Source organism: Ursus americanus, chromosome 15 (assembly GCF_024610735.1).
Source record: "Ursus americanus isolate L20-20 chromosome 15, mUrsAme1.1.p, whole genome shotgun sequence".
NCBI classification, from domain to species: domain Eukaryota; kingdom Metazoa; phylum Chordata; class Mammalia; order Carnivora; family Ursidae; genus Ursus; species Ursus americanus.
In genome coordinates this window covers 16,209,994-16,235,204 of record NC_142141.1, presented here as the reverse complement: position 1 = coordinate 16,235,204, position 25,211 = coordinate 16,209,994, and the positions used below count along the sequence as shown (strand labels likewise).

General features: G+C 52.7%; 2 protein-coding genes across 2 annotated transcripts in view; one reads left to right on the top strand and one right to left on the bottom strand.

The window, feature by feature from the left end:
* Positions 1-400: 400 nt before the first annotated feature.
* FABP6 (fatty acid binding protein 6) lies at positions 401-6,134 on the top strand. The gene is made up of 4 exons (XM_045792147.2): positions 401-636; positions 1,789-1,964; positions 3,427-3,516; positions 5,827-6,134. Exons 1-4 carry the CDS (start codon positions 570-572, stop codon positions 5,878-5,880), a joined length of 387 nt encoding a protein of 128 aa, XP_045648103.1. The 5' UTR covers positions 401-569; the 3' UTR covers positions 5,881-6,134.
* Positions 6,135-13,765: 7,631 nt separating this feature from the next.
* The window catches only part of CCNJL (cyclin J like), a 52,633-nt gene continuing 41,187 nt past the window's right edge, over positions 13,766-25,211 (bottom strand). The window contains exons 4-6 of the mRNA XM_045792030.2: positions 19,042-19,344; positions 17,378-17,537; positions 13,766-15,901 (exon numbers count right to left, since the gene is read on the bottom strand). Of these exons, the coding sequence (XP_045647986.2) occupies positions 15,478-15,901; positions 17,378-17,537; positions 19,042-19,344 (887 nt within the window). The 3' untranslated portion in view covers positions 13,766-15,477. The remainder of the gene's footprint in view (positions 15,902-17,377; positions 17,538-19,041; positions 19,345-25,211) is intronic.

Sequence of the window (25,211 nt, the reverse complement as noted above, 5' to 3'; positions counted from 1 at the left end):
TTCCCTGTGCCCCAGGCCACGCATCTGCATTTGTCTAGGGAGTTCTCTGCAGGCCTGTGATTTGTCTCCAGACTAGACTGGAAGCTCTTTGGGGGGACGGTGTATGTCTCATTCATCGTGTTGCCTCGGCGCCAGCCCCGCATGCAGTAGGTGCTCAATGCGCTTTGGTCGATGAATGAGGGGGTGAACAAGTAAATAAGGGATGAGGAGAGCATGAGAGCACGGCTAGAGGGCAGGGCAAGGACGCAGGGAGGGAGGGAGGGAGGGCAGAGGGGGCTGAGACCTCGGACGCTCTGGCATTGCCATCGCCCTTGCTGGGAGCGGCAAAGGGCTCGCAGCCAGCACTCCCCCGGGGTGAATAACCTCAGGGCTCTTCTCCACTAGGTCCTGCCCACATCATAAAACAGCAAGCACTTCCTCTTCAGGGCTGGAGGGAGAGGTGGGGTGACTTAGGGGCTGGGCCCCAGCATGTGGCAGAGTTTATAAGCTGGGGCACCGGGCCCCTCAGCACCACGACCCTTCTAGAATCCTCATCCCCCTGCTCTCCGGCCTCCAGCTCTCCCAGCAGCATGGCCTTCAACGGCAAGTACGAGTTCGAGAGTGACAAGAATTATGACGAGTTCGTGAAGCGTCTCGGTGAGTGAGTACATGAGGACCCCTTCCCTGGGCTAGTTTGTCCCTGCTAGCTTGGGGCCACCAACCCAAACTCCTTGAGACCCAGGGAAGCTCAGTTACTAGTCCAAGGTCACACAGCCAGTAGTTGGTGAGGTGCAGACTTGACTGGGTGATTCATTGATTCAGACCTATCCTGAACACTGGCTGCAGGCAAGGGCCAACCCGACGTTCCTGATGGGGTGCCTCAGATGACGTGCCCAAGGTCACACTGAAAATTAGAGTGGCAGAGATCTATTAGAACCCAGGACCCAATGATGAGATGGTGAGTGGTGTTAGTGTAGAGACCAGGTTTGACAAGCCATTCATTCATTTGGCCATTCAACAAACGTGGGCCTCTTACTGCGCTAGGCGCTGTGCGCCGAGATTGGAGATGCCACTCCTCTTCACTGCTCCATTTGCAGCGCTGCTTGTGAGGAATCCGTGGGAAATCTTGGGGTGCTCTCTAAGTCAGAGGCAGTGCCATTGTCAAGAGTCAGAGGACAGCCCCAGGGGATCTGAGAGGCCCTGAGAGCAGGGCACGTGTGCCTTGGGGCCTTGGGGGGACAAGAGCCCTTCCGAGTCAATTATTGGGAGTGGCCCTGAAGGAACAGTGATGTGGCTTCACCTGCAACAGTCTCATGTGGAACTGGAAGGGCACCGGTCTCAGTGGTAGACCTGCTTCTGCTCTTAGCCTCCATGGAGATGCTGGGAAGCCCCTTTCCTGCTCTGGGCCTTCACTGCCTCATCTGTGAAGCGAGAGTGTCAGAAGACAGTCTCGATGGTCCCACTCTTTCTAGGACCTTGTGAGCTCGGCCCTGTCTTTAACGTTTGTGTTATAGTGCCATGCGAAGAGCAGCTAGTGTTTATTGTCAATTATATGCCGGGAGTTTTACAACAGACAATCACTTAATTTTCATCCTCACAACAGCCTTGTGAAATGGGCCTTATTATCCCCACTTTGTTGATGGGAACACTGAGGCTCAGAGAGGTAGTGGCTCATTCAAGCTCATGGTTCATGGTAGAACTGGGATTTGCGCCCTTAACCATTGCGCTAGCCAGCCACCAGGGCGGAAAGCCTTTTCCCAGAGCCCTTAAGCAGCTCTTACATGCCCGCTCTACTCCTCCCTGGGCCAGGGCTCTCCAGCGATGCTATCGAAAAGGGCCGAAACATCAAGATCGTCACAGAGGTGCAGCAGGATGGGCAGAACTTCACCTGGTCCCAGCACTACCCGGGGGGCCACTCCATGACCAACAAGTTCACCATCGGCAAGGAGTGTGACATGGAGACCATGGGGGGCAAGAAGTTCAAGGTGAGAGGCCACTGGCCGCCCCTCCCTCCCTCCTCAAGCTTCTGGCTAACTTCTTGGCCTCAAGCGGTGTCCCCTGGGGCTGCACCCCAAGCTGAGGCTCGGCTCTCGAGTCTAGCCTCCAGCCTTAAGCGCTTCAGTTATTGGGCAATTTAACCACTCTGGCTTCTTAATGCTACCGTCAATAACACTGTAACAAAACTGTTAAAGATTGTTAATGCTTGCCAAGCGCTTCATATATCCCAGACACCTGTCACATGCGTTAATGCAGTGAATCCTAGGAAGTCGCTACCATTACTCTCCCATCTGACAGATGAGGGACTTAGGCTGAGCCATGGGGTTCAGCAGCTTGGCCGGTCACACAGCGCAGGCAGACCCTCACACCAACCAGTCTGGCTTCAGAGAACGTAACCATGTGTAGCCTGGACATGCACAGCCCTAGAACCGGACTCAACGTGGGTTCGAAACTGCAATCTTACGTAAGAAAGAAGTAAAAGGTGACTGTCCTCACCTGCCCAGCCTGGTCCCACAGGTCTTCCGCCCATTCTGGGTCCCCTCTATCACCCCCAACCATGACGGTGGGTACTCTGCTCCTTAGGTTGCCAGGGTAGAGAACGGAGCTCCCGATGTTCCTCTTCTGTCACTTGTGGATTTTGACAATTTAACAATTTCTCATGATGTTCTGAGTCAGCATGTATCAATTTGCCTTATTCTTTTTTTTTTTAAAGATTTTATTTATTTATTTGACAGAGATAGAGACAGCCAGCGAGAGAGGGAACACAAGCAGGGGGAGTGGGAGAGGAAGAAGCAGGCTCATAGCGGAGGAGCCCGATGTTGGGCTCGATCCCATAACCCCGGGACCACGCCCTGAGCCGAAGGCAGACGCGCAACCGCTGTGCCACCCAGGAGCCCCTGCCTTATTCTTTTTAATGCCTGCACGGGTCCTTATAGTATGGAATGCCGTCAGCCGTTTAACACTCCCTCGCTGACAGATATTGAGGTGAAGCACCGGTGCAGAGGCCGGGTTGGCTATTTAGGTTGTCTGCTATTACAAACGATGCTGCCATCCACATCCTGGATGACATCATCCGTCATCCTAACAATGAGGATCATACCAGCTCCACGGTTAACAAGGAGCGCTCCTCACGTGCGGGCACTGCTCTCAGCACTCTCCATATGTCCTATGAAATCCTTCCATCCCCGTAAGAACTCTGAAGGAAGTACAGTTGCTACCCCCATTTTAGAGGTGAGAAAGCTGAGGCACAGCGAGGCTGAGGGCCTTGTGCACGTTGTCTGCATCCATGGGTATATATATGTCATCCTATATCTCCGAGGAAAATTAAATCCCACAGGGGACTGCTGAGGGGACTGCTGGTGGGCTGCAGGTCACCCTTCCGCCCTCAGGGGCTGGCCTGCGTTTGGGGGCCTCTGCCAGCTCAGGTTCCATGTTATGCTTTTCTCCCAGGCCACTGTGCACATGGAGGGTGGGAAGATAGCGGTGGAGTTCCCCAACTATCGCCAGACCTCGGAGATCATGGGTGACAAGCTGGTGGAGGTGAGTGACCTGCTGGTTCCTGGGACAATGATGAGAACACTTTTCTGCTTCCAGCCCTGGCTCTAGGGGCACGTCCCACGTGCCAGGCCCTGTGCTGAGTGCCCGGGGTACATCATCTCATCGACCTTCACGATAACCTGTTAGGTAGGGATTTTTATCTCCATCTTCCAGGCGAGGGGACTGAGGCACTGGGAGCTGAGTGGTTAGCTGGAGGGCACCTAGCCTCACTGACAGGGCTGGAGGCGGACCCTCGGCAGTGACTCTACCCATGGGACCCTCCCCAGAGTTTAAATGAAGGGGGGAGTCCGGGTGGGCCCTGCCAGGGCAGCCACCATGTGCTGCACTTCCCCAAGGGACTTCAGGCCCCTCCTGCTAGGTCTTTCATTTTTCCAGAGAAGCTGGAAGTTCGCACTTCTCTGTGAACCCTCCAGACTACTAACCACTGGCAATGAACTAAACCTTTTTAAAAACGCTGGTGGGGCTAACGCAGACGTCTGTGGACGGACCCCTCCCACACTTGGTGCTCTGTAAACACAGGCTGGAGGTGCTGCTCTCCCTTCACCTCCCTTCTGTTTCTTCTCCTGGGGCTCCAGAATTTTCCCCACGTGAAAGAAATGGATGTAAAGTTTGAAGCAAAAGGTAGGCTCTTCCACACTTCCTTCTCCCCTTGTGAGCCTATGTCCTGGGCCAGAGCTCCCTGGGGTCCAGGCTACGCTCCCCAAGGCTTTCCAGAAGGGAAGTGATGAGGACGGTAGGGTTTGCCACCTCCTTGCTCCCTCCTTCTCCTCTCTCTCTTTCTCTTGCTCCCTCTTGTTTTCCTCATCTCAAACCCAGTCTAGAGGCTCAAGAGATGCAGTGACTTCCCATTATTCCCATTTTACAGAGAGGGCATAGAGGCTCAGAGATAACAAGTAACCTGTCCAAAGCCACACAGCTAGTTCGTGGTGGAGGCAGAGCCCACTGGCTGACTTCTAGACTGGGTTCTCTGCCAGCTCTCCCCAGGCCACTGGGTCTTTAATTAAACAAACAAACAAACAAACAAACAAAACCTAAAAATAAAAATAAAGAGATGCACAGTATTTTTTTAAAAATATATATAATGACAAAAGTGACTATCTACTTTTTCCTGGATGGAAATTGCCCTCTTAGAAAATCTGATAAAAGATTTGGACACATTTTTACGTTAAATGTCAGCCAGTGGCTTCTGACTCCCAGAAGCGAAGCTCACAGCCTGTGAGGAATGTGGGGAGCCCCCAGGGTGGGAGAACAAGCAGCGGGTTTGCACCCAACAGGAGGATCGGTCTTCCCAAACTGAACAAACCTGTTTACTGATTCCTAGAGGCTCCTGACCATGGAGCCTGCGTGGTGTGAGCAGCGCCCAGAGTTGAGGGTTGTCACGGATTAGGCGCCAGAGAGAAGCTGGTTTGGTTGCGTATCGCCCATGCTCAGAGGCCCAGAATCCTCCTGGACGCCTCTGTCCTTCTCCACCAACAGGGAGTGCATTGGGTGGACATCTCTCCTCCCACTCCAGGCCACCACCAGCACCCGTCGCCATGCTCTTATCATTGTTCTAGACCAAGTCCCAGCCTCCTCCCTGCTTATAGCTCCCCCTCCACTCCATCTTGCCCCAGGTGCAAATCACACATCCCTTCACACTGCCGCCCTTGACAGAACTGCTTACACAAAACTCCATTTGCCACCCACTTCCTGTGAGAAGACTGCCTCCTATGTTGGGTATCAGGACGCACTGACGACACTTGCATGCCCCATGACAGTGGGTCTCAAGGACCTCGAGCCCAGGACACAGCACACAGTGGGCCTTTGCTGAACAGCATCCCCTTGCCTGCCTTCTCCCGGGACAGGGACTCTATCTTCCCATCCCCACGCACAGGTGTCCCCTAAATGCTGTGTGGTGCAGAGGTTGAGGGTGGCCGCTCCATCTTAAAGGGGTTACTTGACTCCTTTAGACTTCAGTTTTCTCATCTGTGCAATGGGTACACCCCTACAGTGTTGTTGGGAGAATTAAACGGGAGAACACAGGGAAGTGCCTGGAGTAGGTGAATTTCAGTGGACAGATGGAAGGTTACAATACAAAGAGCCACATCAGCCCTAACATCTGTTTAGCACTTTTGCCACACTGAGTCTACACAGGGGCTCGTGTGACAAATTGGGAAACTGAGGCTCAGAGCAGTGGTGCAACTGCTCACGTCTGCTCAGGGCTGGGACTGGAGGCCCGTCTTCCCCCAGCTGTGCTCCGTCTCACTTAGGGGACCCTGCCCTGACTTCCTCTGTTCCGGCTGCTTCTTTCAGATCTCCACCATCGGAGGTGTGACCTATGAGCGTGTGAGCAAGAGGCTGGCCTGAGCAAGCAGGCAGGGCTCGCTGGGGGCCACAAAGCCACCAGGGAAGCTGGAATAAGAACATTATTTGCTCCTGGGGTGTCTGGGTGGCTCAGTTGTTAAGCATCTGCCTTCGGCTCAGATCATGATCCCAGGGTCCTGGGATCAATCCCCGCATTGGGCTCCCTGCTCAGCTGGAAATCTGCTTCTCCTGCTCCCACTCCCCCAGCTTGTGTTCCCTCTCTCTCTCTGCCAAATAAATAAATAAATAAAATCTTAAAAAAAAAAAAAGAACATTGTTTGCTCCAAACCTCTTTGTCTTTGTTTTCTGGTGTCTTGAGGCAGTTTCTAGCTGGGTAGGGGTGGGAAAGGCCCAAGGATGGCTACACAGGCCAAACCTTGGCCCTGAGACGCCGTGGGCTCTGCAACATGGCAGAGGGAGGCTTGAATGTGGACTGCAATAATCCTGGCTCCCTGGTGTTCGGGAAGCATGGTGGGCATGCTTCCATGCACCCTTGCCCCACCTTGCCACCCACCTCTGTGGGTAGAGGCACAGGGCTCCTTTAACACACTGATTCTCTCATGGGCCACAGGACAGGTGTATCGGATGGTGGGTAGAAGGAAGAGTGGCACTTCCAGGAGGGGGCCCTGCTGCTGGGCTCCAAGGCTGTCAGACGAAGGGGGAACACACAAGGACGTGGCCAGAAAGGTATTTTGGCATGGCCATGGCTCCGCTGTTGACTGTGGAGGCATCCTTCTGGGTCTCAGTTTGCCTAGTGGTACAACAGGGGACCAGGAGGATCAATGAGGGACTGAGGAGAAGTGAGAGTGTATTAGTTGGCAAAGGGGCCATGAGAGTGACAAGAGGGACAAGAAGGGCTGCGATGTCCTGGTTTGGACAGCGGTGCCTGGGAGAAACTGTGAGGGGCTTCGGCTGGCTGGGGAAGGTGGTCCGGGGGGTCATTCTGACCTCCTGCTGGGTGCCTGGAGCAGCCCTTGGGTCATCGCTGCTTGATTATGTGTCTGTCCAGGGCATGGCAGTGGAGGGGGAGGTGGCTAGCCCCCTGGTAGATAATCCCTAACCCTGAGCACTGACAGTCCTTTTTCCATTCTCCTTCCTCCTTGGCAAGGACTCCACCTTGACCTCTTACCCCATATTTTTCTGTATGACAATTCACTTATTTTTATTGCAATGTAAACTTTACATCACTCCTGTATTTCATAAACAGATGAAAACTATCAAAAAAGCCAAAGGTGAACAACAGCTAGATCCTCTTGCCTGCCCAAAGCCCTGAGCCTGTGGCCTTGATACAGACACAGCAGCCTCAAGTGGGCCATGTTGTCCTTGGCGAAATCAAAATTACTGCAAGGCTACTGAAAAGAGAATGTCCTCACTATGAGAGCTGATGGTCTGAATTACCTTGAATGCCCATGTCCCAGATATGGCACATTAGAAATAAGGTTTGCTCAGTGCCTCGCACAAGGTCTGGCAGCTGGCAGGTGCTTCTGACCCAAGGCCCTTCCAGGCCATGTAATGAACAGCCTTTCACTGTCACAGGCCATCCTCGGCCTGAACAGGTGGCATGGCCCAGCTTACTGGCAGCTCAGTCCCGCCTCCTCCCACATTCTGCCCTGAAACTTGTTTATCTTCCCAAGAACAGCACTCAGGCTCCCCCTATACCCCCCACCAAGCCAGGACCCCATGCATTCCATCGTTTTGCCAAGACTTATTGCTAATTAAGTGAACTAGGTAAGCATTAAATTAAACTAGCAGTGTTGCTGTTTCCCCTCCAGACCGAATAATTACTCATAATGAGCTTGGATAATAAGTCTCTAAATAACAGAGAGTTAACCATAATTAGGCTGAAAATTGAGAGATTGAGAGAAAGAGGGAGGAGGAGGAAGGGAGAGGAGAGACTACAGAAGAGAAAGGAAGAGGAGAGGGGGAGGAGAGAGAGGGAGGCGTGGAGAGGGAGAAAGAAGAGGAGGGAGAGGAGAGGAGAGAGACTTGTTTTTACTTTGGCGACTGATTCAAGGACAAATTCAAATTGTTAGCAGGGGAGAAATTCTTAAGCCAGTATTGTTATAGAGTCACAGACGCATAGAAGAGCAGGACCTCAGAGCTCAAGTAGTTTAAACTCTCTATTTCACAGAGACGGAAACAGCGGCTCAGAGAAGGGAAGACATTTGCCCATGGTCACACAGCAGAGGGTGTCTCTGAGGATAATGTGGGTTTGGGTACTGCCAGCTGGTGGAGGCTATAGCTTCTCAGTCCAGCTTATGGGGGGAAATGGAGTAAGGTGAGCTGGGCTGAAGCAACCATTTCACTGGCATCTTGGCAGGGAGTCTTCCTCAGCCAGTAGAAGGGACAGTGGCTAAGAGCTCTGACTCTGGAGACACGTTGTTGCCAGGGTCTGAATCCCTCTTCTACTGCCTAGAAGCTCGGTCACCTTGGGGTAAGTTCACCCATTCCTCTGAGCCGGTTTCCTCACCTGAAAATGGGGATAATAATTGTACTTACCTACGGAGCTGTCACACAAGCTTACTAAATAAATGTTAGCCACTGCTATGACCAAACACCATCACCTCCATCACCACCACCATCATTCTCAACCAATGTGAGGAGAGGGTTAGCTGCCTCCTTCACTAACTCAAGGCACGTGCACAAGCTGCTGGTTTTCTGTGAGTCTTACCTTGTCCGTGTGTAGAATGGGCCAATAAGACCTTTCCGTCCTGGGTCACAGGGGAGTTGCAAGGATAAAGGGTAAAAACCCATGCTCATGGCTTCCAAAAAGTTGGAGGAGCTTCATCGTTTTGCTCCACTCTTTGAGATGCTGTAGTGACTCCCCACTCCACATGCGTCAGTTTGGGGGCCCTGTACCCCAGGCTCTTCATGACTTTCATCCTGACCCTTGGGAGTCATCCCTTTCACTCTGTGGGGGCAACTGCTCCCCCCCCACCAATCTCATCTGGCAAGGCAGGGGCTTTCCAAAGCATCTTTAAAGACCACCACTAGGTAGCGCTCCTCCGTCCACCTGCTGCCCTGAGAACACCAAAGTGGGAGAGTCTGTTGGGGGGGGGGCGGGGCGAAGGGTGGGCAGTGAGATCCTGAGCGATCGGGCTTTGGTGGCAGAGTGTATGTGTCATCTAGGGGTGACATGGCATTGGAGGGCTACATGGGCTCCTCCATCAGGCATTTCTAAATTTGAAACCAATTCCTACCACTTGCCTCTATTGAGACCTTTAGCCTTCCTGAACTGCTGTGTCTTCGTCTGGGAAATGGTGGTAATATAATACTAGCTCTTAAGTGAGAGAGCATGAAGAAAGTGTCAACTATAGGCCCTGGAACATCGCAAGTGCTCATTCAACAGCTATAAGGGCCTTTCCTGGCGGTTTTACTGGGAAGAATGGCACACACAGGGTCAGAGAAGTGTCCAAACCTGGCTGTGCGTGAGCGTCTGCCGAGGGTCTTCTTAAAAGGATAGCTGGGGCCCTACCGCAGTCCTCATGAACTGTACTCTTAGGGATGAAGACCAGAGAACTGTCACTCTGAAGTTCCCCAGCCACACATGACTTTGGAGACTATTCCGGGTCCCAATCTTCCCATTTTTGCAGAAAGCATGACTTCCTGTATATCCTGCCCATTGTGTCTCTGGCGAAGGCAGCGGCCTGAAACACTGGTCAGAGCTGGCCCAACAGAAGCCAGACCACCTGAGTTCTTCCTTAGAAGCTAGAGCTAGGTCAGAAGTGAAGCTCAGAGACCCACCTGCGTCCCCAAAGAAGGGAGAGGCCCACTTTTTTACACTCTTTCTCATAGAACTCACTGTTGAATAATGATACTATACATCCCATGCTTAGTTATCATAAACCCAAGCCGATAGCCTTCCCACCTTATAAATGAGGAGACAGAGGCTCAGAGCGGAGAGGTGGCTTTTTCCAAGGTCATCTAGCTAAGAGCAAACTCAGACCTTCCACCATTGAAGCCCAATGTTCTTGCCTATATACTAGAAGTTTCACACTTCCAGCCCAAGAACTATTGTAACTTACAATATGTTTTACTGGTCTTCTATTGTGTTAAGAATTTTTAAATTTTAGGGCGCCTGGGTGGGTCAGTCATTAAGCATCTGCCTTCGGCTCAGGGCATGATCCCAGAGGGATCGAGCCCCACATCGGGCTCCCTACTCTGCTGGCAGCCTGCTTCTTCCTCTCCCACTCCCCCTGCTTGTGTTCCCTCTCTCTCTGGCTGTCTCTCTCTCTGTCAAATAAATAAATAAAACTTTAAAAAACAAAAGAATTTTTAAAATTTAACTTTAAATTAAATGAAAAATTAGTAGTCCTAGAAAGTCCAGATTTCCATTGGCTCTGGAAATCTGAAGGTTAGCAATGCAGAGCTTATGCCCCTGAAAGGTAGTAACTGACCAGGGTTGAGTAGAAGCCATATCCTCTAGGGAGACACTGGTGTCAACGCAGGAGCCACCACGTCACGCTATCTCAGTCACCCAGCTGGGTTCACTACATTACCTCCCTGGTCCTGGTGGGCATCTGGACTTGAGACTCCTGCTAAATGCTACGGCCTTTCTGCTGAAATTCAAGTCACAAAGGTCTTCCCTGAGGAACAGAGAATGAGGTGAATGAAGGCTGGTTAAGATTCTTTCCTAGGCACGTGGGGCCAGGGATTGCCAGAGCTAGCCCAGAGGCAGAGTCCCTCCCAGGGGATGCTCTGGGGAAGCCCCAAGCCTGGTCCCGGATCTCCACCTTCACAGATGGGGTTCAGGGAACCCCCCCCATATCAGAGCCCACTGGGAGCAGACAGATGGAGCTGTAAATCATGTTAGCCTGGGGCAGATGTGCAAGAAGCCGCTTCTGTACTTCTGTCTGTTGGTGAGCACGCTCTGAGAGCACGCTGGGCATGCCGTAAATCGGGAGCAGGAATGCCTGGCAACCCTTTCCTTTCAGGAACCCGTATCCATTATCCTGTCATGTCTTCCCCACCAGGTGAGTGACATGGCCTGCTGGGACCAGCACGGAGCCTTTCACTCATTCAAAGCCCTCGACTGAAGTACTACAAGGTGGTGGGGCAGATTCAGACAGCAGGGGTTCGAGTTGTGGCTCCTGCCTTCCCCACTGCAAACAACCTCTCTGTGGCCCCGTTCTCTGATCTGTACAACTAATAATCGTTCCTACTTTGTAGGATTACTAGGATGATTATCAAAAATAGGAGCAAATTCCTTAGCATAGCACCTCGTACACAGTAAGTGCTCAATAAATGCCAGCTACTATGATGCATGCCACCAGCAGCAGCTGGCAATATTCTTCATATTCTACTGGGGGAAAGTAGCTGAGGGCACAGCCATCAAACCAAGTAAGCAAACTAACAAGATCATTTCAGATGGCTTTAACAGCTATGAAGAAATTAAAGAGTAATGAGTGACTAGGGTTCTTCCAGAGATCTCTTTGGGAGGTTACACGTGTCAAAGCTTCTTAACCTTGCTACTGTTATTTGGGGCTCGACAGTTCTTTTTTGTGGGGACTGGCCTGGGCTGTGGGACGTCCCTGGCCTTTGCCCCACTATATGCCTGCCACCACCCACCGCAGTGGTGACAACCAAAAATGTCTCCAGACATTGCCAAATGTCCTCTAGGGGGCAAGAATGAGCCCTGCTGAGAATCACTGAGCGAAAGGATGAAGGGCGAGGAGCACGCAAGGGACAGGACTGGTGGCTTCGGAGAGGTGGACTTTGAACCCAAAGCGCCTGAGGATGTGGAACCTTGACCCCAACCCTAATCCAGGCCCTTCCGATGTTAAACCCAGAGGAAAGCAGGCTCTCCCTGGAAAACGGATCTGCATGTCCCAAGCCTTCCCACGGCTTTGGCAAAAGAAACACTGCAGAGAACAAAGAACAACTCAGCATGGAACCAAGTCTGTGCCTAGAACTCAGGTGGCTCAGAAATTCAGACTGGGATGTGGTTTCTTTATCTTTTGGGCCGGAAACCAGGTTCTGTATGAAGTCCCCTGCTGGAACGTCAAAGAAAACACGCATCTGACTCACCAGGAAGCCAGCTAAAAATGCAGATCCCCAGGCCCCACTCCTGCTGGAGAAGCCTCCAGGTCATTATGCAGCTTGCTGAGGTTTGAATCTCTCTGCATTGACCTAGATGTCAGCCCCAAAGGGGCATTTTTTTTTTTATTTAAGATTTTATTTATTTATTCGACAGAGATAGAGACAGCCAGCGAGAGAGGGAACACAAGCAGGGGGAGTGGGAGAGGAAGAAGCAGGCTCCTAGTGGAGGAGCCTGATGTGGGGCTCGATCCCAGATCGCCAGGATCACGCCCTGAGCTGAAGGCAGACGCTTAACCGCTGTGCCACCCAGGCGCCCCTCCAAAGGGGCCTTTAAAGCCATCTCTAGGCTTCGAGCTTTCCCAACTACTGTCTAGCATGGGCACGAACAAACACGGAACGCCCTTGTGTGGGAGAAGTACAAGCTATCCCTCGGGTCGAAGGAAGGCAGGAGCCCAGGGCCTCTGTGGCTCAGTCTCCCTCTTGAGCTCAAAGCCATACAACTCCCCATCTTTACGGTAACAGGTGGAGAAACCACGGCCTAAAGACAGAGGAATAGTGAAGTGGGTGTTCTTGGTAAATCCATGACTTGCCTTCTTATCAAATCCCCCAAATCTAGAGGCTCCTGCCTCGCCTGGCCTGCACGGGGCAGATGGGGAGTACGGCCCCCAGCCCCGCCCTGCCCACCAACACACAGGTTCCCAAACAGCTCGGGGGGCCGGACCTCAGCGTCATGCCCTGAGCACATCTCCCCACACCTCCCCACCCTAACTAAAGGCATCCATGCTTCGGGACAACCGCTCAGCTCCACACTGACCCCAGTCCCCAGGATGGTTCTCCTGCACGAACCTGGGAGAGCAAAGGGTGGGGTTCTTTTTCCCTTCAGAGAGCCTGACGCTTTCCGTAATCGCTGACGCCATATTCCACCGATTCTACGGTACACATATTTTTACCTTTTAACATTCCTGAGATAAGAACGCAATATTTAATCAGCAGTATCTTAACCCCGTGCCCTGGTTTAGCTGGCAGGTTTTTCTTTCATTCTTCTTACTGGTATATAAAAAAATGGTGCGTCCTGAAGTGGACCTCATGTGTGGTGCCGGCGTGCGCTATGTTGCTTAATCCTCATGAGAACCCTACAAGGCAAGCGTTATCGCCCCCATTTCAACGGGTGAGAAGACTGAGGCTCAGAGCAGCTGCGTCAAGTACCTCCTGCCAGCTAGCAATGGTTGTGGGGAATCGTACGTGGTCGCCTGGCGAGCTGCGGCGCACCGTGGCTCAAACGCTAGTCCAGACGCTGCCGTGAAGGCATTTTGTAGATGCGATTAACATTTCCGATCAGTAAGCCTTAAATAAAGGAGGCTACTCTCCATGGGTGTGTTTGGGGGTGAAGTCAGGTGAAGGCTGTAAGAGCAAAAACAGGGTCCCGAGAGAATTCCTTCTCCCCAAAGACTGTCACCGAAGTCCTGCATTTCTGGCTTGCCTTACAGATTTCGGACTCAACTGAAACATCAACTCCTCCCTGCATTCCCAGCCTGCTGGCCTGCCCTGCAAATTCCTGGCCTGTCAGCCCCAACTGTGTGAGCCAATTCCTTACAGTCAATCTCTCTGGCTACATGGAAAATGGGTTCTGCTTCTGCAGAGAGAGAACCTTGACCGATAGTGGTAGAGCTGGGATGTCGAGCCTTACTCCTGCTGTGGGTGTCCCCAGGGAGGCCCAGCTCCAACTCGGGGGGCAGCACCGAGCTCCACGGGGGCCACTCTTCTGTTGCCCACCCCCCACAAGCTCCCGGCAGGAGCGGAGACACCCCTGGGGCTGGCTGAGAGGACAAGGACAGGAAGAGAACAGAGACCAAGAGCAAGTGATACGTTTATTGCAGGACGCCTTTTTCTGGGTGCTGGGCTGGCCGTGAGGCTCTACTGGGAGGCCCCCCACAAGCCCCAGTCCCAGAACAGACGGACACGTTAACTTGGAACCCAAACCGGTCTCACATAAATAGAAGGAAGGTGGCAAAGGAAAAAGAGAAAAGGAACAAATGAACGTGTAGTTTTTCTACACGTGTGTGACGCAGTGGCGGCAGCGCCTTATCCACGTCACCCCTTCTTCTTCTGCTTCTACGCGAAGCTTTTATTCGCTCCGAAAAGCACCTTCGGATCCAACCGAGCAGTGCGCAGCCGCCTCCCCGGCCGTCCCCGAGCCGGTCTCCCCGACTGGCACATAGGCCAAGAAAACCAAGATGGATTCTTCTTAAAACGAAAAAACAAAAAATGCTTCTGTGGTTCTTTGCACCTCCCAGTTGTGATGGGTGAACAATGTGTCCCCCTGACCCCGAGCCAACCAAAAAAAAACCAAAAAAAAAACCAAAAAAAAAAAAAAACCCAATGAGCACAAGCCACGAGTCAGAATAAAAACATATTGCACATGGTCACAAGAGTCTTCCTGAGAGCCCATTCGCTGCGGGGACCCAAATACTGGCTTTCGATCCAACCAATCGCTTGCCTGTCAGTGGTTGTGCCATATACCCATGTACGTGCCCCGCTCCCCAAATCCAGCTGGCATGAAGCAAATATTCCACACTGTTAGCCTTCCCTGTTAGCCAAACTCAAAGCCAAGGCTGGGTTTAACCTCGTGCACCGTAAGCCCGTGGGGGAGGGAGGTGGGGGTTGTTAGTTGTAAACCTTTATCTACCCTTCAAACACCTTTTCCTCTGGGTGGTTGTTGAAGTTCCACAGGTGAACACAGCATCCAAGACATGGAATCTTCCAGAACCAAGAGCCTGGAAAGTGGCTCTCCCCAACCATACGCTTTTGAAAACGGAGCTCTGCTGTTACAAGCTGGGCTCGAACCCACAGCCCTTGCGTGGGACAGGCAGTGTGGCGATCAACCTTTGTTTTCTCCTAAGGAATTTTCAAGTATCACAAAATCCCTGATACAGTATGTAAACAAGATCTCTTACTGAACAGAAAGCTAGGTCACTTCGGGAAGCAGCAGCATGTGAGATATCTAAAAGGCCAAGTAAAGTTTTGTGTTTGACCACAAAGGCAAGACAGCCACCCACCGGGCCCCGGAAGGTGGGCGCTCAGGCGTAGACACACGCGGGTCCTCCGTACGCAGCCAGGGAAGAGCACCCAGTACGGCATCTGCTGCGGGTCCTGAGAACACGTCAGGCAGGCCCTTCTTGTCCAGCGCAGCTGCCGCTGGCGGGGAGGAAGAAGTCTCCGGCGCTAGACCCCGGACATGCTCTCGGACGGGCGGTCTGCCTCCAGCGTCCCGTCTCCCGGCCTCTCACCAGGTCTCTCAATCCTGCGGGCCCCTCCTCCGGAGGATGGTGGCCGAGCCGACCGGGGAAGACGTTTTCCGGAGGAACTCGCTCAGGGGAGGCATGTCATGGACTATTTTGCTCTGGGGGGCTTTACTTAAAAAGAACACGAACCTCTGTGTTCGAAGTCAGCGAGGCTCTGTGGGGACGGCCGCCCGCTGCCTCACGCGGCGGAGCTCCCCTCCTCTGCGTCCTCTTCCCCTGCCCACGTGTTTCCAAGGCCTCCCGTGGGGCCGACGGCGCCCTATCTGTCGAAACAGCCTGCGGGGAACGCGTGGCTTCCGCTGCAGTAGCTGCTTCCGTAGGTGGCGGCGAGGCAGTGCCTGGGCTCGGCTGTGATGGCCATCTGCATGCTGAGGGGCGCGGGGAGGGACAGGGGGCACACATCCAGGGGCGGGAGGGTGGGGTACAGGGTGTGGAGCGAGGAGCCCGAGCCCCCGGAGAGCAGGCTCCCGGAGCGGTGGGCCTGCAGTGAGTCCCGATAGGCCAAGCAGAGGTCCTGCACGGGGGTCTGGAACTGGGCCAGGCCCGGCCTCGCTGGCTGGCTGAGGGCGGGGTAGGCGGGCGGCTGGAACAGCACTTGGGTGGGGGTGGGGGTCGTGCTGGGCACCACTGCCAAGGCCTGGCTCTTGACCGCGACAGCGTCCTTAAAGACGTTGTCATAAGCTCTGAAAGGAAAGGACCTGGGTGAGACTTGAGGTCAAAGGCCACCGCAGCAGACCCCTGAGTGTGCCCCTAAGTGGGACTTGAGATCTGTGTGCTGTGACCCCAGGGCCGCGCCTGGCCCAGGCTCGCTGTCTGCTGCGCTGCCCCCGTTCTTTGACGGAACTCAGACCGCAGACCTGAGCCTGGATCTGCTTCCTACGGAAACCCATTCTGGCACTTCTAGACTAGCCTCGCTGTCCCCCAAGCCATTACGCTGCCACATCTCAGCAGTCAAGCCCCCAGATGAGAACTCCTGGGTTACCACCTGGCCCCTCGTGCGGAGCGCAAGCTCCAGGGGCGAGGGGCCCTCTACTTCTGCTTCTCACTGCGTCGCCAGCGCCTGGCATGGGGCCTGGCACTTGATGAGCACAACCTCTGCCTTCCAGGCGCGCCACACAGATCCCAGCAAGCCGCCCCTGGGGCCTGAGTTCACCTTCTGAAAAGGGGATCAACAAGTTTATTTCCACTTTAAAAAAAAAAAGCTTCCCATAAAGCTTTTTGAAATAATAAATCCATTAACCCAGTAGAGACTTAGGTGAAGACAGGCGCACAGGGAGGCTGCGGGTCTGAGAAGGTGGCCATCTCAGAGCCCCCATCCCAGGGAAGAGGCAGGGCTGGTGGCCAAGAATCTGGGGGCACCCATCTGCATTCAGACCAGACCATATGCTCTGGCTTTGGGCACCTTCAACAAACACAGATTTTAAAACAAGTCAGGGAGCAGGGCGGTCAGTTTGGAGCCAGGAGACCAAGGCGGCTAGCTACCAGCAGAGCTTCCCCCGTCAGGAGGCTGAGAGGCAGCTTTCCAGGGGCCTGGCCCCGCGGTGAGAAGGGCCAACATCTAGCAGATGCTGCCACCTGTTGGGTGAAAGAGGGACGGGGTGCCGCCAGGCTGGAGTTCGAGGTCCTCTTTGCCTCCTCGCTGAGGTCACCACAACACTTCCTCCTTCAGTGTCAGTTTCATGGTGCTGGGTCTACGTGGCCCTTATGCACCTCCTCTGATACATTCAACACGTCCTCCCCCGTATTCCCACGGCGGCCTCTTATGTTCAGCCGCTCTGGGCTTAGCTGGCTAAGAGGTCAGCTTTGAGGCCATGCCTGAGAAAAGCAGCTTAACCTGAGCGTAATCACTCAGTGTAATCATCCATAAGACTGATACACCGGGACTCAGAGAAAATAGCTCACTCAGAAGGGTATGCACACGGCTTCTCTTCTCCCCTACCCCTTGACCTTAAAATTGCAAATCCAAAGCTACCTAAAATAGGAAGGGCCACCCTTGCAAACCTCAATTCTATCAAGAGTCACTATAGCCCACTTCATGGGAGATACTACCTGTGGGAACTACCACATAACCCTCTGACTTTGAGAAACTGCCTGAGGTGGGTCTCAAGAGCAAGTGCCTCGATATTCTAGAAACACGGAAAGATTGGGGCGGAACTTACACCAGCAGGATTTCGATGCATGTGCTGAGATGTTCCAGGGTGTAATTTGAGATCCTCTGTAGGTCTCTGGTCCAGTAGGGAGAAAGCTGAAGGCAAATCCTGGAGGCCCCAACACAGGCTGCAGCAACCACAGAAGGCTGGAATTTGTAGAAAATATGATCTGAAAGAGAATCACAGAAGTCAGCATCATAAAGCCTCGCTCTGGGGTCCCAGTGCCCCCTGCCTTGTGCCTCCTGAGGACTGGCGGACAAATGGCTTGGGTCAAGCCTGTTCATGGCTGCCACACACACACAAGATGAAAAATTAGAAACAGCGTGAAGTTCCGCTCCTGAATCTTAAACACCTTGGCTCTCAGTCTGGGATCTGTGGTGTCAGCCTAGAGTAATGATTTTCAAAATTTCACCCAGAGCTTCCAGGGGGTGCAAGGGGCCCGCTGATGGGCTACGAAGAGCACCACAAAACACGTGTCCTTTCGTCGCTGTGAGGGGTGAATGACACACCCCTGCAAAGGCTTCTGTTTTGGGTCAGACTCCAGGCTACTTGCTGATAGTAACAAAGCCTGGCCTCCTGGAGGCCCACAGTGTAAATCTGTGGAATGAGTGAATGAATGGTCATAAGCACTTGACGCTCACGACTAGAACTAGCACTTGACTTAGGTTTACTGAGGAACCTTCCCCCACCCTCAGCTTTACTGACCTGCGACTGGCCAATCAAAACTACACGCATTTAAGGTGTACACAGAATGTTCTGGTACATGCATACGGTGTGAAATGAATCTTAACGTCCGACTAAGATGTCTGGCACCGTGGGGAAGCCAGCACGACTTATGTACAAAGGCAAACTGTTCAGACGCCCAGGATTTTCAGGAACGACACTGGTGATGAGGGCATCATCGTTCTGTCCGACGTGGTTTACCGTTTCTGACGACTCCAACGTCTGCCTGGTAAAGTGGAGTCGAGCAGGGTGGCATTAAGGTTATGGGCGTGGTCACAGAGCCTGACTCCTGATTCAAATCTTAGCAATGACCTTGGGTCCGTTACTTTGCCTCGAGCATCCGCTGAGGAAACGGATTTGTAAAACAAGAATAACAGAAGGGATTTTCACGTGGCGTCATTGTGAAATTCCAACGACATCCTACAGCCCGAAGCACTAAAATAAGGCGCCTGGTACACAGTAAACGCTCAATCAATGCTCGGTATCATAATTGTTGATTTGTTACTCAGGACCATTTTGGGTTGTGGTGGGTTATCGGGTGGTTGTATCAACAGTACTTCGGACCTGGTATTTTACGTAATACCTGGATTTTAAGACAATGGGAAGAGTGGGATTCGAATAAAGTCCCCAAGCAGGTAACTTTATGGCTGAACTTTATTACTAAAACATACCCCTCCCCCACCCTTCTATATAATGACAGCTCTTCCGGAATGACCGAAGACCTAACGACCATAAGAAAAATTAGCAGGGGATGAGTAAGTTTGTAGGATGCCAGCTGCCGGTACCGAAGCTGCTATTTGTCGGTTACGTAGTACTGGTAATAGGCTGGGAGAATGGTTACCCGTTTTGTATCCCCTGCGAAGTGGGAGTGCTCTGGGTGGATGGGCCCCGGTCAGTAAGGACTCCGCGGGTGGACATGCCTCTGTGTGGGAGGAAAAGGGGTACCCCACCTTGCAGGGTGACCTCTAGGAAGTAGTGGGCGTACTCCTTGAGGCACTCTTTGGTCTTGCGGGGGCAGGCGGTGGGCCAGCTGTGGCAGTGGTGGTCCTTCTGGCTGACGGAGGCCAAGAGGTAGTAGTCGAGGAAATGGGCGGGCGTGGGCAGGCAGAGGTTCCAGCTGAAGGCCTCCAGGAGCAGCAGCTCCGTGTTGAGCAGTTCCTTCTTGGTGAGGGTGAAGTTCTGGCCGCTCAGGATCCTCGTACTGTTTATCTGCTCCAGCTTGGGGACGTGGTCTTCCCTGTCCTCGAACTTACCTGCAGGAGAAGCAGAAGTTACTGGACGACGGCACTTGCCTGCGCCCAGGAGGCAAAGACCCACGTTAAAAAGTGCCTGCCCAGGGCAGGCGGGGAGCACAGAAAGCCAAAAAGGCCCACTGCCAAGGGGCTAGCAGCACACACTCTGGATCTGACACACCTGGGCTTGGATCCCCAAGCCATCACTTCCGGCTGTGTGAGCGTGCCCAGGTGTCTCACCCTTTCTGTGCCTCAGTTCCCTCCTCTGTAAAATGGAACCTAAACCCCATAAAGCTTGTCGGAGACAATGAGAACATGCATACCAAATGTTCAGCCAGCACGTGGAACACGGGAGACACTCAACGGCAGTGAGCGATAGCAGTGAGGGTCTGGGCAAGCAGGGAGCCCTCTCTCCACTCCCGTCTGGCCCTCACTAATTCAATCTCAGGACTCGTCAGGGGTCAGACAGCCAGAGTCAGAATGACCTTGCAAATTTGATCCCGGCCCCCTCCACGTAGAAAGCCCAACAATGGCTCCCCACTGCCCTCAGCACTGGGCTTTTAGACCCGTCAAAAGGTTTTTAGCTTGCATTTCCTCAGAAACGGTTTGCTTGGGAGGTGAGCCTAGGAAAGACTGGTAAGTGGGAGATGTTGGAAGAAGACAGGAAAGGCAGGAAAAGGAAAAAGGGAACATTATCTTGAAGGTATCCGTATCCCCACGTTCACTGCAGCATTAATTACAATAGCCATGACAGGGAAAGGACCCAAGTGCCCACTGACAGATGAATGGATAAAGAAAATGTGGTATTTATATACATAGAATAATATCCAGCTGTACGAAGGAGGAAATCCTGGAATTTGCGACAACAGGGATGACCCTTGAGGGTATCACGCTACGTGAAATAAACCAGGAAGAGAAAGACAAATACTGTACGATCTCACTCAGATGTGGATTCTAAAAAAGCCAAACTCATAGACACGAAGAACAGACTGGCATTACCGGAGGCAGGGGTGGGGCAAACTTGTGAAGGTGGTCAAAAGGTACAAACTTGCAGGGGCGCCTGGGTGGCTCAGTCGGTGAAGCGTCCGCCTTCGGCTCAGGTCAAGATCTCAGGGTCCTGGGATCGGGCGCCCTGCTCTGCGGAGAGTCTGCTTCTCCCTCTCCCTCTGCCTCTCCCCCGGCTTGTGCTCTCTCACATGTGTTCTCTCTCTCAAATAAGTAAAATCTTTCTTAAAAAAAAATTCTCATCATTAGAAAAAAAATTGTAACTATGTGAGGTGATGGGTGTTAACTACACTTAGTGCGGTGAGCATTTCCCAATCTGTGCATTTATCAAATGATTATACAGTTGCAGTTAATACAACGATGTGCGTGCTTTGACAGCACATATACTGGACTAATACAATGTTATATGTCAATTACATCTCGGTGAAATTGGGTGTGTGTGTGTGTGACATTATGGACTTCCGTCTTCCTCCCTGGGAGTGCCATGCTGGGACCGCCATGTAAGGAAGCAGGCCTGGCCTGTTGGGGGTTGAGAGGCCACAAGAAGAACAGAGGTACCCAGGAGACAGCCAGCGCCAACTCTCAGCCGTGTGAATGAGACCCTCCCGGACCTTCCAGCCCCGTCCCTCCAGTGGCTGGATGAATAGACGCAGGTGAAACCAGCAGAGGAAACGCTATGCAACCCACATCACTGTTGTTTAGATCGCCAAGTGTGGGCATGCTTTGTTTGGCCGGAATAGGTAACTGCGATACATTCCTATCAATGGCGATGACAAAAAGATGTGAGACCCCACAAACAGGCACGTCACAAGGCTCAGAAGGTACTGAAGGAACAATGAATAAATACTGGAAGGTCCTGGAAATAAACGGCATGAAACAGGGCCGCAGGGCGCTAGATACAAACACAAGTTAAACACGAACCTCGGTTAATCCACTCAAGGGTCAAGGGAACCGAGGTATCTACCCAGCAATCCTGGCAGTCAGCAGCGGCGGAGAGCTCAGAGGCGACCTCCACGGCGGAAGGCTCTGCAGGTGCGGTGGCCATGGGCCTCCCAGCCTTAACCCACCTGGCCCTGCGGAAACCACGTACACCTGGCTGTGGCCTCTGTCCCTGCGCTTCTCTGAAGGCCCCTTACTCCGCTTGCCCACGAGTCGTCATCTACACAGCCCTCTGCCTGGAGCACCCTTTCCCCTCCCTTCTTGGCTCTGCCGACCTCTCCCTGTCCTTCACCCTCCCAAGTCCTTACCCCTTGGAAGTCTTCCCCCACCAGAATCATGGTCCCGCCTGACCCCCACATCACACGGCGAGTCCTGAGGCCTGGCCTCGGCATGGTCGCCTGTGGCCTCTGAGCCCAAGCTCACTGGGGGCAGAGCACTGCTGAGTGAGCGTCGGAAGAGACAGGATGGCCAGCTGAGCTCAGAAAGCACGAGTCTGTCTGTGCCGACTAAAAGAACCACAAAGCATCCACACACCTGGGACAACGGCAAGCTCCTCGTGACCCAGTTCCCATCAGACTTCCACCCTTCTGAGGAGAGAGAAGGAAGCAACCACTTCAGGCTGCCTTACAGCGGATACAACGCATTCCCCAGGCAGGCCTCAAAAAATGTCACAGAGAAATGTGTCATGGCCTCTGGGAAGCCAGCCTCTCCATCTTCTCCGCGAGCCGTAAGCAGCCCACTAAGCGGGCAAAGATGGTGTGACCGGGTACTACGTACCCGGGTACGTAGTAACCGCCCAATGCATATATGTTGAAAGGATGAATGGTACCCTCTTGATAGTTGAATTTCAGGCCATTTGAATTGTTCTCTGATTATCTCAGATTATCTGCATTCCCTATTTTTTTCTCCGGGGGTCGTATCTTCGTGCAATTTATAAAGAAAGAAAAAATATTTTTGCAAAATTGTGAAGTTCTCCCTGAACCTTGTGCTTAACTAAGCCAACACCGTTCACAGATACTCAGCGGGTGCAAGCGCTCTTTTCTTGCCCAGAGCAGAGGGTGGCATGGTGAAGGTCACAGCCCCAGCGAAAACGTGCATCACCCTGGGGGGGGCCCTAAGAGCCTTGCCCAGCAATCGGCTCTGAGCAGCAGATGCGCTCAATGAGATTAGTTTCCTCCCTGCCCTCAGAGCTTTTCAAACCTTCCAGAGCTCTGCGTTTTCCCCAGTCACCCGGCCCAAGAGGATTACCCTCCCAGGGAAGGGGCCACGGATTACTAAGGAATCTGAATTCACCTGCTCCCCAGGCTGGAGAAGCTTCGGCAGGCCGGGGCCGGGCAGAGTGGGGTCTGAATCCTCAATGAGTCTGCTCTGGACCTAAGGGCTCTAAATGCCCCAGGCCGTTTCCTACTTAGGAAGCTGCCCCCGTGGAGATGAACCGGCCACGCAGGATGGAAAATGCTTCAGGAGTGCCCAGCACACAGAGAGGGACAGAGTCCTCATGCTAGGCCGGACACCGGGTCCTCCCAGGCGGTAGTTCTGTTCAGATCCGCCGAGGCTCCGAGAACTTTGCTCCGCCTCTAGGAGCGACCTCACAGCCCCTGCTCTCCGCCGCCGGCCGCAAAGTCCCGCTCAGCAGCTATTCCCCAGCACAATACAGTTTGCGGCCAGACAAGATTTTATGAGTTTCCTGGTGCTGCACGTGCCTGGCAGACACTTCCTCCCCTCCTCCCATGACCGTGAGCGGGCCAGCCCTTTGTCCCCGGTGCCGCGGCCACTCAGCTGCCTGCTCCTTATCAACAAGCTGCATTGACACCAGATGCCTGGAAGTCTTCAGGCAGGTCCCCCGGGACGTGGGGGGGACAGAAGTCCGCGTCTTTCCAAGTCAGACCAGAGCCACAGACTCTCTCGGACTCCTTCAATGTACGTTTTATTTGGAAAATGTTCAAATCCACAGAAGAGATGAAATGATGTTAACAATGAACACAGATGACCCTTCGGCCAGATTCACCCACTGCTGACTTTGAGCCCCATGTGTTGTGTGTGTGTGTGCGTGTAGATACACATACTGGCTTTGCTGCGCCATTTCTAATTAAGTTGCAGACGTGCCATGCCACCCCTGGACGGCATCCACCCCTGCAGTCATTTTCCTACGAATCATAATGCTATTACCAACCCTAAGAACAGCGGCATTAAGGCAATCACATTTCCTTTCCTTTTTTTTTTTTTAAAGTGGGCTCCACACCCAAAGTGGAGCTTAAACTCTCGACCCTGAGATCAAGAGCCACACGCGCCACCAACTGAGCAAGCCCGGCGCCCCTGCACTCACATTTCCTAATACTCAGTCCGCATTTGACTTTCCCCCGAGAGTCCCCAGAATGTCTTTTCTAACTTTTGTTTGTTCGGATCCAGATTCGACAAGGCTCACACACGGTGTCTGTTACATCTCTTCCGTCCCATTCTTGGTTTTTCGTGACCCTGACTCTGGATGAATCCACGCCAGTTTTCTTCTAAAATGCCCCCTATTCTGGGGGCGCCTGGCTGGCTCGGTTGGTGGAACGTGCAATTGTCGATCTCGGGGTCACGAGTTCAAGCTCCACGTTGGGCCTAGAGCTTACTTAAAAAAAAAAAAATGCCCTGTATTCTGGATTGTCTCCTCAGGATCGAACAGTTTGGGCAAGAAAACTGCAGAGGCAATGTTTCCCCCTTCTTACCGGCTCACATCAGGAGTTCTAGAATGTCAGGGTGTCCCAGCAATAGCGATGCTACGTTTGATCGCTTGGTTAAGGTGGTGGTGACACCAGATCTCTCCATTTTAAAGGTACCATTTTCCTGTGAAATTAATAAGTAATCCGTGATGTGACACGTTCAGACTGTGATTATCCTGGAACTCAATGATCTGGCATCCATGAACGAGTCCTGAATAAATAATTATGTTGGGGTTGAAAAAGGATTTTTAACAAGTCTATCATTCTATCAACATGTTTCTTTTTGGAGTTCATGTTGTCCCAAATTTGAGCAGGGGGGAGTCATATCGACATACTTGTAAGATTTAAAAAAATCCTTAAATTACTGAAGCACTCACCCTGGGTCCGGAGCTCAGGCAGAGACATGGGAGCCCTGAGTGCAGGGTGCAGTGCTGGAACCTGCAAATAATGCCCTTGAGGAAGCTCTGCACACCCGGCTGAAGGTTCCTCCCGCTCTTCCCGGGGGCTGGTGCCCAACCTGGACGGCCCCAGCCATTCCCGGCAGGTCACACAATCATTGGACTGATGAGTAGGAGTCTAGTCGAGTGGCCTAACTCAACCACAGAGGCAAGATGCTGTCAGTCCAGCAAGCCTCAGGAGGGACACTCACAGACCAGCTTTTTTTTTTCCTTTTCTTTTCTTTTTTTTTTTTTTAAGATTTTATTTATCTATGTGACAGAGAGACAGCCAGCGAGAGAGGGAACACAGCAGGGGAGTGGGAGAGGAAGAAGCAGGCTCCCAGCAGAGAAGCCCGATGTGGGGCTCGATCCCGGAACGCCGGGATCACGCCCTGAGCCCAAGGCAGACGCTTAACGACTGCGCTACCCAGGCGCCCCTCCTTTTCTTTTTTTAATAGCATTTCTGTTTGTTGTGGTAAAATGCACATAACATAAAATTTACCATTTTAACCATACAGTTCAGCGGCATTCAGTACATTCACACTGTTGTGCAACCAATCACCAGAACTCCTTTCATCTTGCAAAACTGAAACTGCATACCCATGAAACAGTAACTCACTGTCCCTGTTCCCCCCTCCCCTGGTAACCACCATTCTATTTTCTGTCTCTACGAACCGACTACTCTAAAGCCTGGCTTTTCTTCTTCCACCGAAGGTCCTAGCAAACAAGCCTTAAGCAGGCCAAATAGGATTCCTGACTTTTCTGAACGAGGGCCAAGGGAAACAATATTTTTAATTGCTGA

What these genes read in the sequence shown, in the direction of transcription:
- FABP6 (XM_045792147.2), top strand. Translation starts at nt 570, where the DNA reads ATGGCCTTCAACGGCAAGTACGAGTTCGAGAGTGACAAGAATTATGAC. An exon ending in CGAGTTCGTGAAGCGTCTCG is followed by an intron (nt 637 to 1,788) that starts GTGAGTGAGTAC and finishes TCCCTGGGCCAG; the next exon opens with GGCTCTCCAGCGATGCTATC. An exon ending in TGGGTGACAAGCTGGTGGAG is followed by an intron (nt 3,517 to 5,826) that starts GTGAGTGACCTG and finishes TGCTTCTTTCAG; the next exon opens with ATCTCCACCATCGGAGGTGT.